The 17,784-nt window shown below is 34.3% G+C and overlaps 1 protein-coding gene across 5 annotated transcripts in view; it reads left to right on the top strand.

The window, feature by feature from the left end:
- SCN3A (sodium voltage-gated channel alpha subunit 3) overlaps positions 1-17,784 on the top strand; it is a 108,882-nt gene that overhangs the window by 55,126 nt on the left and 35,972 nt on the right. For 2 of the 5 annotated variants that reach the window (XM_044242238.1, XM_044242242.1), the window contains exons 12-15: positions 3,139-3,429; positions 9,026-9,373; positions 10,373-10,505; positions 12,088-12,326. In XM_044242238.1, the coding sequence (XP_044098173.1) occupies positions 3,139-3,429; positions 9,026-9,373; positions 10,373-10,505; positions 12,088-12,326 (1,011 nt within the window). Of the gene's footprint in view, positions 1-3,138; positions 3,430-9,025; positions 9,374-10,372; positions 10,506-12,087; positions 12,327-17,784 lie in introns of those variants that run through there. The other 3 variants (XM_044242240.1, XM_044242239.1, XM_044242241.1) reach the window with 3 other exon arrangements.

The following is a 17,784-nucleotide window of genomic DNA, read 5'->3' as shown; positions in this document are numbered from 1 at the left end:
CCATTTTCATTTAGTATTTTTTGAAGGGCCTCCTAAAGCTAGTCATTGTTTAGACATGAAAAAGTAACAGTAAGCTCATTGAACTCACAAGTCAAGTGTAACTTTAAAGGATGACTGAAGACAAAACCCAACAACAACAAAAAAAATGTTTTATGTTGAATCATCATAACTGTGTTTTGCATTTAATTTGTGATCTTTAATTCGTCAATGGGGCCTAACACAACATATCTCATAGAAGTTTATATAGGTCTGATAGGAAGAATTTTATAGTAAGCTTTAGGACAAAGTTAGAAATATTGGCATTTAAGAGAGCCAATATAATTAGAAGTAAAACTGAAATAGGTATTATAGTTAATGTCTTGTAATTTTGAACAGGTTTGTTAAACTGGATTTATGTTTAAAGTGAAGTATAATTAGAAGCAGTCATGTGGATTTATTTCTTAAGGACACACACATACAGTGAGTTATAGAGCTTATGTTGAATCACACAGAAATGTTATAAAGAGAACTAAATGTTACTCCTTGAGTAAATATTAAGCATATATTTGTTATTTGTTACAAGAGGAATTCATCAAGAGGCATCTGGGTGGCTCAGTTAGTTAAGGGTCTGCCTTCAGCTTGGGTCACGGTCCCAGGGTTCTGAGATCAAGCCCCGCATTAAGCTCCCTGCTCAGTGGGGAGTCTGCTTCTTCCTCTCCTTCTGCTGCTCCTTCTGCTTGTGCTTTCCCTCTGTCACATAAATAATTTAAAAAAAAAAAAAGAGCAATTCATCAAGCCAGTGAAAGCAATACTCTTAGTCTAAGTAAGCAGAACATTGGTCTTGTCACAGAGATGGGTAGAAACAGGTACAGACATAAGAGGTGACAGGAAACATCTGCCTTTGAGCGAATTGGCAAATCACTGGCAGTGGAACAAGTGACAGATTGAGTTGATATGTGACACAGAAAATGTGTTGTGTCGGGAGGTTACCATTGTTGCCTTAGAAATGCTTTAGTTCTGAGTTATTTGAACTGTTATCCAAAATAGGTAGGGAAATCATGTCTTATGCAAAACAAATTCCGGAAGTGATTTAAATGAACAAGAGTTTCAGGATTACGGCAAAGGAATATTACCAACACTTCCTTTGTTTCTAACTACAAACAAGTCAATAAATGATTAACACTATTCATTGCACTATGTTACTGTGTATACAAAGTGGAAAAAAGAATTAAGAACTTTATTTGGATAAAAATAAATATATGTATATTCATTCCTTCAATAAGTGCTATATATTATGTATTTTTATGTATTAAGTACTAAGCAACTACATTGAACTTGCTACAAATAAGTGCCTCATTTATTCACTTTATTTTATATATACTTACATTAGCCTCATTTGACAAAAGGCCTTTAATATTTATCTTCCATTACTGACATTAAAAATAATATTAACAATCAAGATAAAAAATCTGGTTATATGACTGTATGTAATTCCATAAATACCCAAATTCTGAATTACTGTTCCATTTAATTGCTAGGCATAGTCCTATACTGAGTCTTAAATTGAATATAGTATTCAATATGAACAAATATCTGTTTTATGTTTTATGTACATTTTACATTGCTTAGCCCAACACACATATTTATTACTTATGTAATACTATGGTTCCTATCTCTGGGATCACAATAATCTTCGAGAATTTGTATTTATAGTACCTTTAGTCTAAACCTCTTTTTTTTTCTTTGAAATTGTAGTTGAGATGAGATTCAGAAATGGAAGCTACTGTGGAGGGTTTGCTTCTCCTCAGGGAGAAAAAAACAAAAAGCATGTGTTGTCAAGCTCATTATATATAGTTTTATCTTCTTTCCTAAAATATTTCTGTTATACAGACCATTCTGACACAGAGTCTTTTATGAAACCTTGAAAATTCAAGTCTATACAGGTCTTCCTCTTCCCCAACACCACCCCAGTGTTTGAGACAATTGACAGCATAATGCCTTTTTCATTTTTATTCACCAAACATTCACTGGACACTTTTTATGTCTGGTGACATACTAGACAATGTGTATAAACCCATTTGACAAAATTCCTACCTAGCATATATCTAGTGGAGAAAATAAAACAAAGTGCGTAGATAAATTAGAGCTGTCTGTATTTAGTAATGACATATGTAAAGTTGAAACAGTATTCTCATAATTAATTTCCACTTCCATGATTATATTTAAAAACAGGAATATGCTTAATGAGAACTCAGCTTTGATAGGAACTATATCACTGTTTCATATCCTCTAGTCATGGTTAGATCACTTCCAGTCTAAAAATACTATTCATTACAAAACAATCTGCCGTGCTTCACCTTAGAGATGGTTGTTTCTTCAGTATATACAAAAATTCAAAATGATAAAATATACTTAGTGCTGAAACATAAAAAGAAAATCTTTAAAGAAAATCTCATAATCCCTTAAATGATTATTTCAGGTACTTATTGATTGATATGTTAATCATTTGTTATTTATAATAATAATAGATATTTTATAAACATTAAAAAAATTAAAGCTAAACGTGCAATGTAATAAATTAATCATGTTCATCTCTGGGATTAACATAACCCCAAGGATGTGAATGTCAATAGTAAGGGAATTCAAATGAAAGAAGAGGTCAAATGAGCCAATATATTCCCACTACTTCTATCTACGGGTAAAATAGTAGACACTTTAAATTCTTTGAGTTCACAAAAAGGGAAAAGAAAAAGTCTTAGACCTAGATTTAGAAGGAAAAAAATACCACTCAGTTGTTGGGATGGAATTGGAACAGTAATCAGACCAGCAACCACCACTAAGAGAACATTTGTTTTTAAAATGTAGAAGATATTTTTAAGAGATCAACTTTTCTTGAAAATGAAGCTAATCTCAAAAGAGTTGTTTTTTTAAGCCTCTCCAAGAGTGTGCTAAACCAGACTTTTCTTGCCTTAATGGTTAGCATATTGCTTTATACTGTTTTAAATTGTCGTTATTAAGTAAACTCTCTAAGACACAATGAAGTGACCAGAAGGCACAATGGTTACCTATTGTTCACAGTCTTAATGACAACATTTGTACCACAGTCGACTGTTTCTAAAAGTACTTGGTGTAAACAGTGCCTGACTTTGTCTTAAACAGGCAGTTGCAGCAGCATCAGCTGCTTCAAGAGATTTCAGTGGAATAGGTGGGTTAGGAGAGCTCCTGGAAAGTTCTTCAGAAGCATCAAAGTTAAGTTCTAAAAGCGCTAAGGAGTGGAGGAACCGAAGGAAGAAAAGAAGACAAAGGGAGCATTTTGAAGGAAACAACAAAGGAGAGGGAGACAGGTTTCCCAAATCTGAATCTGAGGACAGTGTCAAAAGAAGAAGCTTCCTTTTCTCCATGGATGGAAACCGACTGACTAGTGACAAGAAATTCTACTCCCCTCATCAGGTATGGTTTTCTTCGAAGAGCTCCAGTTCGTTCTGTCATTACTATTGCTTTGTAATTACTCTATATTGTTTTGGTATATTTTTATAATATCTGATATAAATGAGGGACAGGGAACTACCATTTAACATGATTCTTTAATTTGTATCATAAGCTGTCTTTAATATTATATGTGCTGCCGAAGCGAGCACATAAGCTGTCTTTAAAAGAGACTTTTAAACCATTAATAACTTTTAAGGCAATCAGCTTTAAACAACACAATTTTGAGACCATGTTTCTTAATTTTCAGTTTTTGGGGGGTTAGGGGAGTAAAACTTAGCTATCAGAACTCAGTAAGAGTTTGGCAATCTCTTGTTTACCTTTTTCATTTTGAGACCTCAAATGAACTTATTATCTCTGTATATGGGTGTCGGCCTTTATTGTCTGAGTTGTAATGGCCACATATGCATGAATTTAAAAAAAAAAAGTCTCTGGATTTTGCCTTGATCTTTTGATATGTGAACCATGCTGTCATAAGTCTCCATTATGCTGACATGGTGTCACGCTAAGAGACATCAGAATGAAATGATGACCTAAATGCTCTTGGAAGAGACCTAAACTGAACAGTCTATTTTTGCTCTGACTTAATGCCAACTACATAGTTCTTCAGCATATTTTCAAGTCGAAGAGGGAAAGTAGTCTTAACTTTGTTAACACATTTTATGGGTTACATAATGTAAAGAATAAATAATTATGAATTCTGTGATAAGTAAAGTTATGACTTTGAACACTATTTGGTTCCACTAGAATTTCATGTGCTATGAATTATTAACTCTTCTAATCATATTAATCTGGGTCAGAATTACACCCTAAAAATAATGCTTTGAGGGATACTATATAATTAAGATAAAGCAAAAAACTATATATCAACCAAGAGGTATGATATCCTTCTTATAAAGAACAAAAACTTTTTTAAAAATTGGAGTGATAAGCACAAATTCAGCATAGTGTTTAGCTCTTGGTTGGGAGGAAGAAGCATATGCAAGGTGTCAATGAGTGTTTATCATTTGTATTAAGTACGTAAATAGAATTTTAAAAAATAAATAAACACACATTAATAACTTGAATTCTCATAGTAAGACAAAATAGATGTGCACACATGAGAAGTTGAAAGATAAAAACCATTTTCCTCCAGATAATGCCAATATCAAAAGGTCCAATTATTATCTTGCATAAAACAAATATAAAGTATGGTTTAAATAAATACAACACATTTGGGATTAACTGGAAGCTCTACTGGGCAAGTTAATTTCTCTGACTAGATCTTTTTGTCACCTTGATTTTGGCATTATTAGGACTATAAGAGTCATTAGGATTAAGATTATTTGACACTATACCATAATGACTGACCTCATAGAAGCTTGTGTTCATATCTCAACTTCCAAGTGAGTTCTGTGACCCTACTCAAGTGATTTGTATTTTTGTAAGATTTCTGTAAAAGGGGGTAATAATGTCTACCTTAAAGAGTTGTGAAAGATTAAGCAATATATAGAAACCTTATGTGACAAATAATAAAGCTCTTATTAAGATAAAATTGATGAATGATTCCAAATGAAGGAAACTAAAAACTTTTGAGTAGTTGCAATTACCACAAAGGTGTATGCACAGTAGCAATATTTACATAAGCATATTTATAAGCTTATATTTTTGCATATTTTGCAAATTTAAGCATTTTTTTAAACAGTACTGTTTCCATCCTTGTTTCATTACCACACTCAAATAGAAATTGGATTAGTGCATTCAGCCAATCGACAAATATTTAATGAACACCTACTATGTGGCAGAAGTAGTTCTAGAAAATGAAAATACTTTGTGAACCAAAGAAGGATACAATTCACCGACCTCATGGAAATTTATACTAAAGAAGAAGACAGACAATAAATAAGATAAATAAGTTACAGACTATGTTACAGGGTGATAAGTGCTATGGGAAAAAATAAGCAAATCATGAAAAGGGGATCAGGAGCACTAAGTGGATGTAAGAATTTTAAATAGGGTCGTTTGGGAAGTCTTCACTGTAAAGGAGACATTTAAGCAAAGATTTGTAAGGAGGCAAAGAAAGAGATTATCTCATTGAAGAGTATCCCAGACTCAGGAAGAGCCAAGTGTAAGGCCCTGGCAAAGCAGTATGCCTGGAATGCTGAAGGAGCAGCTGGGAGGCCTGTGTTGAGTGAACCACAGAGATGCAAGAGCACAGAGAAATTAGGTGGCAGACACAGTTTTAATACTAAAAACAGAATCAGTATATACATATGTTATATGTAGTTCATTTTACAGTATTTGTAGATAGATAGGAGGTAGGTAGATAAATGGAGAGATACACAGATATAGAAGATATTTCAAAAGTAAAAGAAAGATCCTATGAACCGATACTTACAAATCCCAATAAAGACAGACAGGGAGCATTAACACAACTCACAAGCAAAAATATACCAGAAGCAGTGTACGATTTCTGGCTGTATAAACAAAAAAGAGTTCTGTGATAGTAAAAAGAATCAATGAAGGTAGCATAGGAATAGGAAGCATAAGATGGACATGGCATGCATTTAAAACAAATTTACCTTCTGAAAATGTCAAGGCCACAAATTATGGGAATGCTGCCCTCTACTAACATAAATGTTTGAATGTTGTTTTACATTTACTTCATTATTTTATCTTCAAATAGATAAATCATGTTCATAGTACAACATGGAAAGGTACTTAAGGGTGTACAATGCAAAGTGAATCTCCTCCAAAGATTTTAGCTATGTTGTTTGGACACACCGAGACTATTTATTTTAAACCAGAAGGTTTGCTGCTATAACCAGTTATAGTTGTTGATTTATTGAAAACTCTGATAGGTACAGACAACTGTTAACTTGAAATTCTATTAAGTAAGTATTTCCACTAGAACATCTTTACATTCTCTGCATCATCTTCCATCTGGACTCTTCCCAACTGACTTCAAGTTCAATCCCTACATGCAGGACTGTGTATTACAGGCCTAATTACTTCTATTTTCCTTTTTGTTAACGAAAAATTTAAGAAAGAAAGTTCATATTTTCTTTCTCGGAACAAGGCAAAACATAAAAAAGAAAGATACCTGGGATTCATGTTTTGCCATGCCTGAGGCAAAGAAAAATGGCCTTTTGGTCCTTAAAGCATAAAAGCTTGTTTTCCTTAGAGAAAGGGCTGCCACAGCTGTGGGTATTTCCTCTACTTTGCTGCATCTTCTAGTGTGTTATTTTTGGTTTATTTTCTCTGAATACTATTTTTGTTATCTTCTTTTTCGGTCTCTGTTGCCTTGAAAGCTGTGCTCATACCCATTATTATACTTTCCAAAGAGTTAACAGAAGTTTCAAATAAACTTAAAATTCTGGAACGCCTTTGAAAACACCCCAACATAAAAACATTCAAATTAAAGGCCACGTAGCAGATACATTATAAACACGTACATACACCATATACTCTCAACCGATATCATACAGACTGATTTTCAGTTTCCAAAGGTAGTCGCTGAACATATGCATATTAAGATGATTACACTGAATCATCCTAGGGGTTAATGCAAGACAAAGTTAGGATTCTTCTACTACCTGCATTAGAATCACCTGGAATGTGTATTGAATATTTAGATTCCAGAGTCCTATCCCCTACTTACTAAATCCCAAATTAAAAAACAAAAACAAAACAAAACAAAAAAACTGGAACTAAAAATATACACTAAAGTTTTGAAACACAACTCTGATAGTAGCCAGTATTATACTGATAATTAAAATTGAGTCTAAGGAGAGTAAAACATTACCATTCTTTATTACTGGGGGTTAAGTTTAAGTCTTCATGATATCTGATTTCTTGATCACTTTGATTAACTAGAAAATCAGTCTAACTACTCTCTGACATTGGGTAGCCAACTGTGTGCAAACTGAGTGTCACAAAGGCACAGTCTCAGGCTGGACAAGCTGGATAACGAATAATAGTTTCTGTGGATATTTTAACTAAGACCAAAACAAGAGCACATTTCTTAATGAGTAATATCTTTCCAGAACATCACTATGACAGAGGGCAACAACAATTACTCTGATCCTTTGCAGTCTGGGAAAAGCCATAAAAATAAGGCTAAAAATGGGGCCTAAGAAAATCAGCATGACCTAATTAGGCAGATGATCCAAAAATAAATTTGAAGGAGTCTGTCTATTCTATGTTTTTACCCCCACTAAAATTATTTTATTTGGCTTTATATACTGACTTTTGGAATAAGAATGGGAAGGTACAGGAATATTTGCTGTGGTCATATGGATATATATGCATATGTGTGTGTACATATATATACATATATAGGTATATATACATACAAGCATACATATATATAAAACCCTGGCTATGAAGACAGGTGGGGGAGGTCACGAGAGTCCAAGCAGGGGACGCAATGGGGACTGTCATTGTTAAGAAAGAGGACAGTAAACAAAGATTCCACAGACTGAATAGAGATATTTTTGAAAACTATGACGAAGGCTAGAATAGAGATATTTGGTGCTGCTGGTTTAAAATTCATCCAAAAGGTTAAAGAATGGATTTCATGTTATATCTTCATTTTCTAGTACCAGAAACCATTTGCTCAATTTATTTGTGAACACATGTAATAAAAAAGTTCTGAATCATCCAGTTCCTTCTAATAAAATTAAAGTGAGATCAGAAGGATAAGCTGTCTTCTACTTCACCCTCTTCGGTTAAGTCATGTACATACGTCTTGCTTTTTTAATCTAGTGTTGAATTTTAAGTAATAATAGCAACTTATATGGCACTTCAGGAATTCTCTCTGTTGTGGTTGTTAGCACATATATTCCCTTAAGGTGAATCACTAGTGGCTATTTAGGAAACTATCAACAAATTCAGAAGATAGCATCATAGGTAAGCTTCATGACTTTTATTCCCACGTGGACAGAGACAAACAGATTCAGAAAAAGAGTAAACTAATTTCCTTTTAGAACTTAAAAGAAGAGAGTAAGAGATAACAGTTTTGTTTTTAAATCATTATCTAGAAGTAATACATTTGATACAATATTTTAAATTTGAGCCAACACTCTCTCGAGGCATAATTTATATTCCAAGTTGCATGTCCCTCAGATCATAGCAACTCAGAGTAAAAGTCATCTACTATTTGTTTAACCACCACTTCCTCCAAAAAGAATCATTTGTCCTTTCCAGCATCATGTTCAGACCGGTAACATAATGGTAACAAAATCCACCTCACAGTATTACAGTTAAGATCAAATGAAATGGTTGTGCACTTAGCAAATTGCAAATTAGGATTCCTAATCAGAAAACAAAACAAAACAAAACTCTTTATACTTAAACTTGTATTGTGATCTTTAATAAAAATATCAAAACATGAGCTCTCTATAAACTTGAATTATATATTTTAAAAGCATAAATAAGAACTATTTATATAGTTTAAGAGCAAGACTATTCTAATCTAAATGCAAATCGATTCTGCAATATTAAGACTTTTGTTAAGTAACTGTGTTTCTGTCCCCCTCCCCTGCCCCTACAATTCCTTTCTTCCTTGCTCTCTCCCCAGTCTCTGTTAAGTATTCGTGGCTCCCTGTTTTCCCCACGACGCAATAGCAAAACAAGCATTTTCAGCTTCAGAGGACGAGCAAAGGACGTCGGTTCTGAAAATGACTTTGCTGATGATGAGCACAGTACATTTGAAGACAGCGAGAGCAGGAGAGACTCACTGTTTGTGCCGCACAGACATGGAGAGCGACGCAACAGTAACGTTAGTCAGGCCAGTATGTCATCCAGGATGGTGCCAGGGCTTCCAGCAAATGGGAAGATGCACAGCACTGTGGATTGCAATGGTGTGGTTTCCTTGGTGGGTGGACCGTCAGCTCTAACCTCACCTACTGGACAACTTCCGCCAGAGGTGATAATAGATAAGTTAGCTATGACACTACACACCAATTTGAAATAATCAAAGCCTGGGCGGTTTAGCCTGTTATACCATCCTGCTTCCCCAAAATGAAATGCCTCAAAAATAATACTCAATTTATTGAATGAAAAACAATAAATCTTTAGAACCAATTGAATCGTATGGGACCATTAGCTTCCAAATGCCTTAGAGTTTTTAGAGTCTGGGAGAAAACATATCTGCAAATTCAGTAAACTTACCAATACAAAATAATGGGTACTGTGACAACTAAATTGTTATTATACATGTATGCTCACATAGAATTATATAATTATTCTGTAAATTTAATATACTTAAAATTTAGTATTATCAAGACCAATATATGGATAATAGGCAGTTTCCACACAAATATCAGTATTATATGCTAAAATGTTTTTATATGTATTAAAATGACTCTAAAATATTTTAATTTCTTGTAGGATGGCATATAGAAATAATCAAAGAAATCTCAGGAAAGCACACACATTTCATTGTACATCTGTGTTTGTGCATGGAAAAAAATTGGCCCATATACGTCAATATTGTCAATACAGCTTCAAAGAAAACACTCAAGACTTGCAACATTATAATCCTACTATTTTGGGGGGAGAAGATTGATCTAATTACTAATCATTGTGATAAGCTGAAAATAATCTGCATTTGAGTGAAATGAAACAATATATGATTTTAGCATGCTTATGAAAATTTCTCTGAAAATTCCAACAGGTTAATTAAAACATTCCTGCAACAAACTTGCCCTGTACAATTGCATCTAACTGGTGAATTCTTGTTAAACACTATCACCTGTGATAATTTTTCAAAAGTGTTTATAACTTAATAAACGCAATATGTTATTATTACTTGAAAGTTATTACCTAGGAAAACTGCATGTAGCATGATTTTCCAAAGAAATGCTATGTGGTATTATAGTATTCATCGAAAGGGTGGTTTGAACCATTAGTATTTGGTTTGCAGGGCACCACCACTGAAACAGAAGTCCGAAAGAGAAGGCTAAGTTCTTACCAGATTTCAATGGAGATGCTGGAGGATTCCTCTGGAAGGCAAAGAGCCATGAGCATAGCTAGCATCCTAACCAACACAATGGAAGGTAAGAAGCAAGACATGAGATAGTCAGCTTTACATGATTATATATGCTTTGTGGAACTATTTCTTCATCTCATAGAATTATCAAAGTCAACTACCCAAGATCAGAATGGTGTAACAGACCTAGGTAGATGATACACAAAATATATTGTTATCACACTGGTTACAAAAACTAATACTGTTCCTTTTTCTTTTTAACAGTGGTAGTCCCCCACTCCATATTATGTTAGTGAGTTTTTATCATTATGTTACATTATCCTTAAACAATCAGAATATACATTTTCCTTCTTAATTTTTATATGTAAAAGCACAAGGAAACATCTCTTTCAAGCTTTAATCTGTTCGCTGGGCCAGGAGGTAGTGATATGGTGTGGGGGGGAGACATGTGAATGAACTGAACAAATGAAAACTTGTGTTCAACACTGACCCTAAGAAAAGACCTCTTCTCCATCTTCCACATACCCAGAAACCATTACATTCCTCCAAAGGAGAGCTTTAACAAATGCTTGTTGATTTTGACACATGCGAATGGATAGCAACTATTGTATTGTGCCCCTGTTCATTCATTAAATAATTCTCCATTTCATAAAGGTTGGAGGGTATTTCATTAGTTCTACAATTTTATAAGTCTTTTATATAAGTAGTATTTAACATGTGGTCTTCAATTTTAGTATATGTGCTGCCGAAGCGAGCACAACATGTGGTCTTCAGAAAATATCACTAACATTTTGTATCTTGTCCTGTTGGTGTGTATGATATCTGAACAGTCACGTAATAATTATAACAAGTTTCACCTACTAAAATTACTAGCAACTTTTTAAAATATTTTATGTTAAAATTCTGAAAGATATGGGTAATATGAATAACATAAGTAGATATAGGTTTGAATCTATACTAAAAAAGGACATACCACATTCTCATTTGTGTGCAAGATTAATGCTGATGTGGAGACAATCAGAAGAGAATATTGGTCCCACACATTAATAATAAGGATCACAGCTTTAGACAGCATTCTTAATAGACACTTTCAACAGAAATAATAAGTGTTTGATATATTTAATATTTCTGTAAGTCTTATTTAAAAATTGTTTTGGGACACCTAGATGGCTCAATTGGTTAAGCATCTGTCTTCAGCTCGGGTCATGATCTCAGGCTCCTAGGACCCAGCCCAGCATTTGGCTCTCTGCTCAGCAGAGAGTCTGCTTCTCCCTCTCTCTCTCAAACAAATAACATTTAAAAAAATAAAAATAAAAATTATTTTGATAAAAAGAATATGGCAATATAATCAATTACCTAGTTATTAGGTAATAAAGTTAGTTAATTTTAAGCAAAATATTACATTGATGGTGTTTATTTTCTGTATTTAATTAAAGGAGAAAGATGTTTATATGTTTATATGATATTTTTAATGAATATTTTGTGAAAATATCTAATGGGATTGCCTTCTCAAGTGTTAAGCTACTTAAGTAATACAAACATCCATCCCCAGGTAGAAGCACTGATTTTATAAAACAATGTATAATCTATAGCAACAACAATTCATTTTTATTGTTATTTACTATTCTTCCTCTTTATTATTCCCCTAGAACTTGAAGAATCTAGACAGAAATGTCCACCATGCTGGTACAGATTTGCCAACGTGTTTTTGATCTGGGACTGCTGTGATGCATGGTTAAAAGTAAAGCATCTTGTGAATTTAATTGTTATGGATCCATTTGTTGATCTGGCCATCACTATTTGCATTGTCTTAAATACCCTCTTTATGGCCATGGAGCACTACCCAATGACCGGTCAATTCAGTAGTGTCTTGACCGTAGGAAACTTGGTAAGTTCATTTAAAGTTTACTTATTTCCTTTGGTAGGAGTGGGAGATATAGACCAGAGGAAAAAATCCATTTGTGCTGTGTAGGGAATCTGAGCAATAAGATCTAAAATTCAACGTGTGGGGGCAACTGGGTGGCTCAGTTGTTGAGCATCTGCCTTCTGCTCAGGTCATGATCCCAGGATCCAGGATTGGGCTCCCTGCCAAGCAGGAAGGTTGCTTCTCCTTCTCACACTCTCCCTGCTTGTGTTCCCTCTCTCCCTGTCTCTCTCTCTCTGTGTCAAATAAATAAATAAATAAATCCTTTTTAAAATAATTAAATAAATAATAAGATTCAACTGGTATGAATGCTGATTGCTCAAACCAAAGTCCATGCTAATTGACCATGGTGTCTTACCAGTTGCAAGTTCATTAAAGTTTTTACCATCATTCTTGCTGAAATATAGGTCCAGAAAAATCATAATCTAATTCTGGCTCCACAAAAATACAGTTTTAATATACACAGCCTCTGAAGAAATCATGTCCACTGAAGGAAATATATGAAGATTGATTTCTGCTAAAAGAGGAGAGTTGTTTCAAACTGAATTAGTTAATAAAATCCTTCAGTAGAATTCACATGAGAGAAGAAATAGTTGGTGAAAATGAATTTGTAATTTAGCCATAGTTTTGTTTCAAATTATTTGAGCAGGCATCTATGTAGGTGTATGTGGACAAGTACATTTCCTCCTTTATATGATAAAATTGAAATGGATAAACAAGTAGGAGAAGGATTACTCGAGAGCTTCCTTTTTGGCACAAGACAGAAACAAACTCAAACTAGCTTAAGGGAAAATTAAAAACTGACTCCTAGAATGGAAAGAAAAAGATGAACTACAAAACCATATAAAAGGAAATTTTGCAGTTGGGCTTCAGGAAATGCTTTAACCAAGAGCTTGGAAGTAGCCCAAATGTTCACTTCATCTTTTGTCTCTGGGTCAGGAAATATGCTCAGCCATAACGCATTGGTTTTACATCTTGTAACCTCTGCACTGGAAAAAAAACTATCTCTTTTTCAGTTCTAGTTCAAACACTCACGATAGGACTCTTGTTTAGCACAGCTTAGGTCAGATACCCACCTCTGGTTTAATCATGGGCAGAAGGTAGAGCCATGTGAAAACATGACAGACTTGAGCAATCATACAGGTGGAGGAACAATTCCCAAGAAAAGCTGAAAAAGGAATACTGGGCAGACAATTACATAAATGTCTACCTAGTAAGTGACCTCAACGTTACTCCATTGTTTGAGTTAGTAGAACACCTACCAGATTCTTGGGATTTTCGTCGTCTTTGGCAACTGTGAATGGATTTTTTTAATGATTGTTCTCTGATATTTCCAATCACTCCATGTCTGACTTCTTTTCTGGACCTCTTATGTCTACTAAGGCTATGTTTCCACTCAATGTTTTTATATACTCAACAACTGTAGGAATTATCTACTCTTGTGGTATAAGCTGTGCCCTGGTCCTATATTTCCAACTGTTACAGAACGTGGTTTAAGGATAACTTTAATCAGCAACTGTAGGAATTATCTATTCTTGTGGTATAAGCTGTGCCCTGGTCCTATATTTCCAACTGTTACAGAACGTGGTTTAAGGATAACTTTAAACACAACATGTGACAGCTGAAAGATCATCTTTCTCACAGCTTATTGAAAGTCCTAACTCAGTTCAGTCTTGTGTTACCTCTAGTAGCAGCCTTCCAGCTTCAAAGAGCCTTTCAACTTCAAAGATAGAAATCTGATAGCCATTTTGACTTACTTTTCCTTTATTTTTTATATACAAGTTGATAGAAGACTCATTATTTCTTTTTTCAAGGTATCTCTTTTTTAGTCTTATAACTATGATTAAAATAATATTTTTAAGACTCTGCACTCAATAGGTTTGCACTGTGCTGAAGTATTTATTATCTGTATTTATGGTTCAACAGTCCTATCTGATTTTTAAGACTCCCCATCTGATCCCATCCTTGTATACTATCTTATTGTCCATTGTTTCCTAACCAGCCACGATTGGCCCATCAGAACAGCTATGTCACTATACCACATAAACATCACATGTTTATATATTTACATATGGGAAAATATTCACTATTTTCTATATTCTCATCTAGAGTGTTCTGACTCAAATCCCCTCAATTCTTGAAGGTTATGCCCATTTTTCCTTTGTATCTCCTACAGTGATTACATGGTTGTAGCTCAATAAATAACTAACTGGTTGTTTCCTACCCATATGGGCTGCTTAAAATAGCATGTTTTCATGAAAGAATATGGGTTTTGGAGTCAGGTGGAACTGGATTTGGCTTCATTGCCAATGCTTACTAATAATGTAGCATCTGGACAAGTCTGATAAAAAATCTGAGTCCTTGTTTTCTGTTTTGAAATGGATATAATGATACCCATCTCCTGGAGTTGTTGTGAAGGCCGAATGAGGTAATATGAAAACAATACTGAGCCTGGCATCTAGCATGTGCTCAATAAACTATTTCCTTCCTCTAATATATGCTAGTAACCTTTCTCCAAAATACTGATGGAAAACAGTCTTCTCTAGCTCGTGTATTTTTCCCAAGATACTGCACAGTTAGGGAAGTTGAACAGTAGGGAAGAAATTTTGGAAATTTGCCAGAGTGAAACAGGAAATTGAGGTTTTATAGAATTCCAAAGTTGAATCACAAGAGTTTGGAAGCACAGGATAAGAGAGGTTGGATTATAGGAAAATCAAATGGAAAAGCACTAGACTAAAGCACCAAATCTGGGTTTAAGTCCAATAGTCCGTGCTAAATAACTGGTGCTCTTGAAAAAGCTGTTTAGATCTTCGGTCTGTTTTCCAATAAGTAGACTATATTGAACAAGATGATTTTTTATGTCCCTTCCAGTTCCAAAATTCTGTAACTTAATGTGTAGCAATGGAGATAATGAGGTACAGAAGCAGGATGGAAGACTGGTGACTGACAGATTATGGTAAAACCACTGATATGCTGAGGTTAGCAATGGAGATACAAGGCTCGTCAAGATAAAGAGTGCACATGATAGGAAACAGACCTGAGTGAACTATTGCTAACCGTAAAAGTAGGAAAATGTGTAAACTGTTTCTATTAGCTGAAAGCTCCTGTTATTATTAATAATAATATCAGATATATAAGGCTTTTCATAGTTTCCCATTTATCTTATTTTATATCCATAACAAGCTTTATCATAAATATCTATGTATAGAAAATTATATCTATGTATAGAAAATTATATCTGTTTAATTATATATTAAGTAATTAAAAAAGCAATACATAGGGAGACAGAGAAAGACAAAAAAGAAAAAGAAAAAATGGGAAGTGGGGGAGAGGGAGAGAATATATTCCTTATATCATGGGTACTTAGCTAACTTTAGACTACATTATCCACTATGGATGGTTGTATTGCATATTTTATGGAGTTTATAGGTTGCTCATTTAAACAAATTTAGTTTCTATGGAGTAATTATTACTACTCCAATGATTGCAAAATACCTTACAAATAAGGACATCTAGGTTTGGGCTGAATTGTTAACAAATGGACATCTTGTAAAAGACTTGCGGAAATTTCAGGTTTATTTAGATCAATGTGCCCCATTTGTATCCTGTTTCTGGAACACATAAAAATTACATCAGTCCTCTACTAATTGGATTGACTGATCAAATTTGAGTTATCAGGAGACCTCAAATATCTGTTAAGTTTCTCTAAGATGCCTATTTTGTTTTTGTTATAACCATTATAAGGTGCACCCACCTTAGAGATTTTATAAGCAAGAAATCTTCCATCAATCATAGCAGGTTAGACAACCTCTTTATCATACAAACATTCCCAACTAACCGGTGACTCTTTCTTCAGGGAATACAGATGGAGGTTTGTAGTTCCTTACACTGATTACTATTCTTACTATAACTCTCATTGTAACCAGTGATTAAGAGTTCATGATATCCCCTTATTCTGCTGGACCCTGAAGGGAAGTCAGAACACAGTACCTGTACTAAGGATCTTACAGGTCATTTGCAAATAAAAGCCTAATGAAATACAATTAGGAAAATTATTTCAATTAAATGGTGTGGTATAGGATATGAATTTAAAATCTCAGGAAAGGACATGATAACTCTTTGAAGGAAAAAATAGCTCTTGTTTATTGAATGATAAAAAACTGAGGAGCCAAACCCTTAAATTCACTTGGAGACATCTCGCCATCAATGAGAGAGTGCTATCCAGCCCATCTAACTCCTTTCCTACTATAATATAAAGCTATCTTGTCTCCAAACTAACAATTTATAAGGAGGGTCTTTTTTTTTTTTTAAGATTTTATTTATTTATTTGACAGAGAGAGATCACAAGTAGGCAGAGAGGCAGGCAGAGAGAGAGAGAGGAGGAAGCAGGCTCCCTGCAGAGCAGAGAGCCCGATGCGGGACCCGATCCCAGGACCCTGAGATCATGACCTGAGCCGAAGGCAGCGGCCCAACCCACTGAGCCACCCAGGCGCCCTATAAGGAGGGTCTTGTGTAATAATTGTGTGTACACCAACTTCCGAATAAAATTTGATAGGTAGTACATTGCTGACAGAAATCCAAGAATTTTAGATACAGACCTTATGTCATCTCAATTAATACCCTCATTTGACAGATGAGAGAAAAGAATACCATAAATGTTAAATCATTTCCCATGATTTTTCTTAAAGTACATTTCAATTTCACCTTCCCCACCCAATCAACAACAACAACAAAAAATATTTAAAGATGTGTATCCAAAGACATGGGAATAATAATAAAACTAAAACCATTTTTAAAAGAGGCTAATAATAATACAGCAAAAGTAGACTACAGCTACATCAAATTCACTACAAAAAAAAAGGAACATCAGTCTGGGCAAGTCGAGGTTCTGCAGAGTAAACTGACCAATACTAGGCCTTCAGAATGAAAATTTCTCCTTTTAATGTATATCAACAGAATTTTCCTCACTAATACTCAATAGGAAAACCTTCCTATTCCTGAAATAAGAGCTTATTCCCCAACATTTGATCATCCTAAGGTTTGTGCCCCCCATAACAACTCAAAATGCCCTGAATTTCTTTATTCTTGGTCCAGACTCCCAGGCTGATTCTTATCTCCATCCTTAAAACTTACACTTTTGCTGTTATCATGTGTCATCATGTACAATAGGTTAGGAACTTTTCACTGAACTTCTCTCCTTACTAATGAAGCTGGCTTATTAAAGGAAGCCTATAAATTCATTGTCCATAAGAAATTTATCAGCCTAAATGAACTAGGTTTATGCAGTCTTGGGTAGGTATACATTAATTACCACTGTATTTTCAAAGGCCAGCAAAATTTCTTCCATTTAGGTGTTCAACAGACTTTTTTCCAAATGAACGACTGGATACAGAAGCATATAACCTGAGTTTCAAGAGACAAA

The sequence above is a fragment of the Neovison vison genome, chromosome 3 (assembly GCF_020171115.1).
Source record: "Neovison vison isolate M4711 chromosome 3, ASM_NN_V1, whole genome shotgun sequence".
Lineage (NCBI taxonomy): Eukaryota > Metazoa > Chordata > Mammalia > Carnivora > Mustelidae > Neogale > Neogale vison.
Note: the sequence above shows the minus strand (reverse complement) of the source record. Positions and strands in the feature narration are given on the sequence as shown.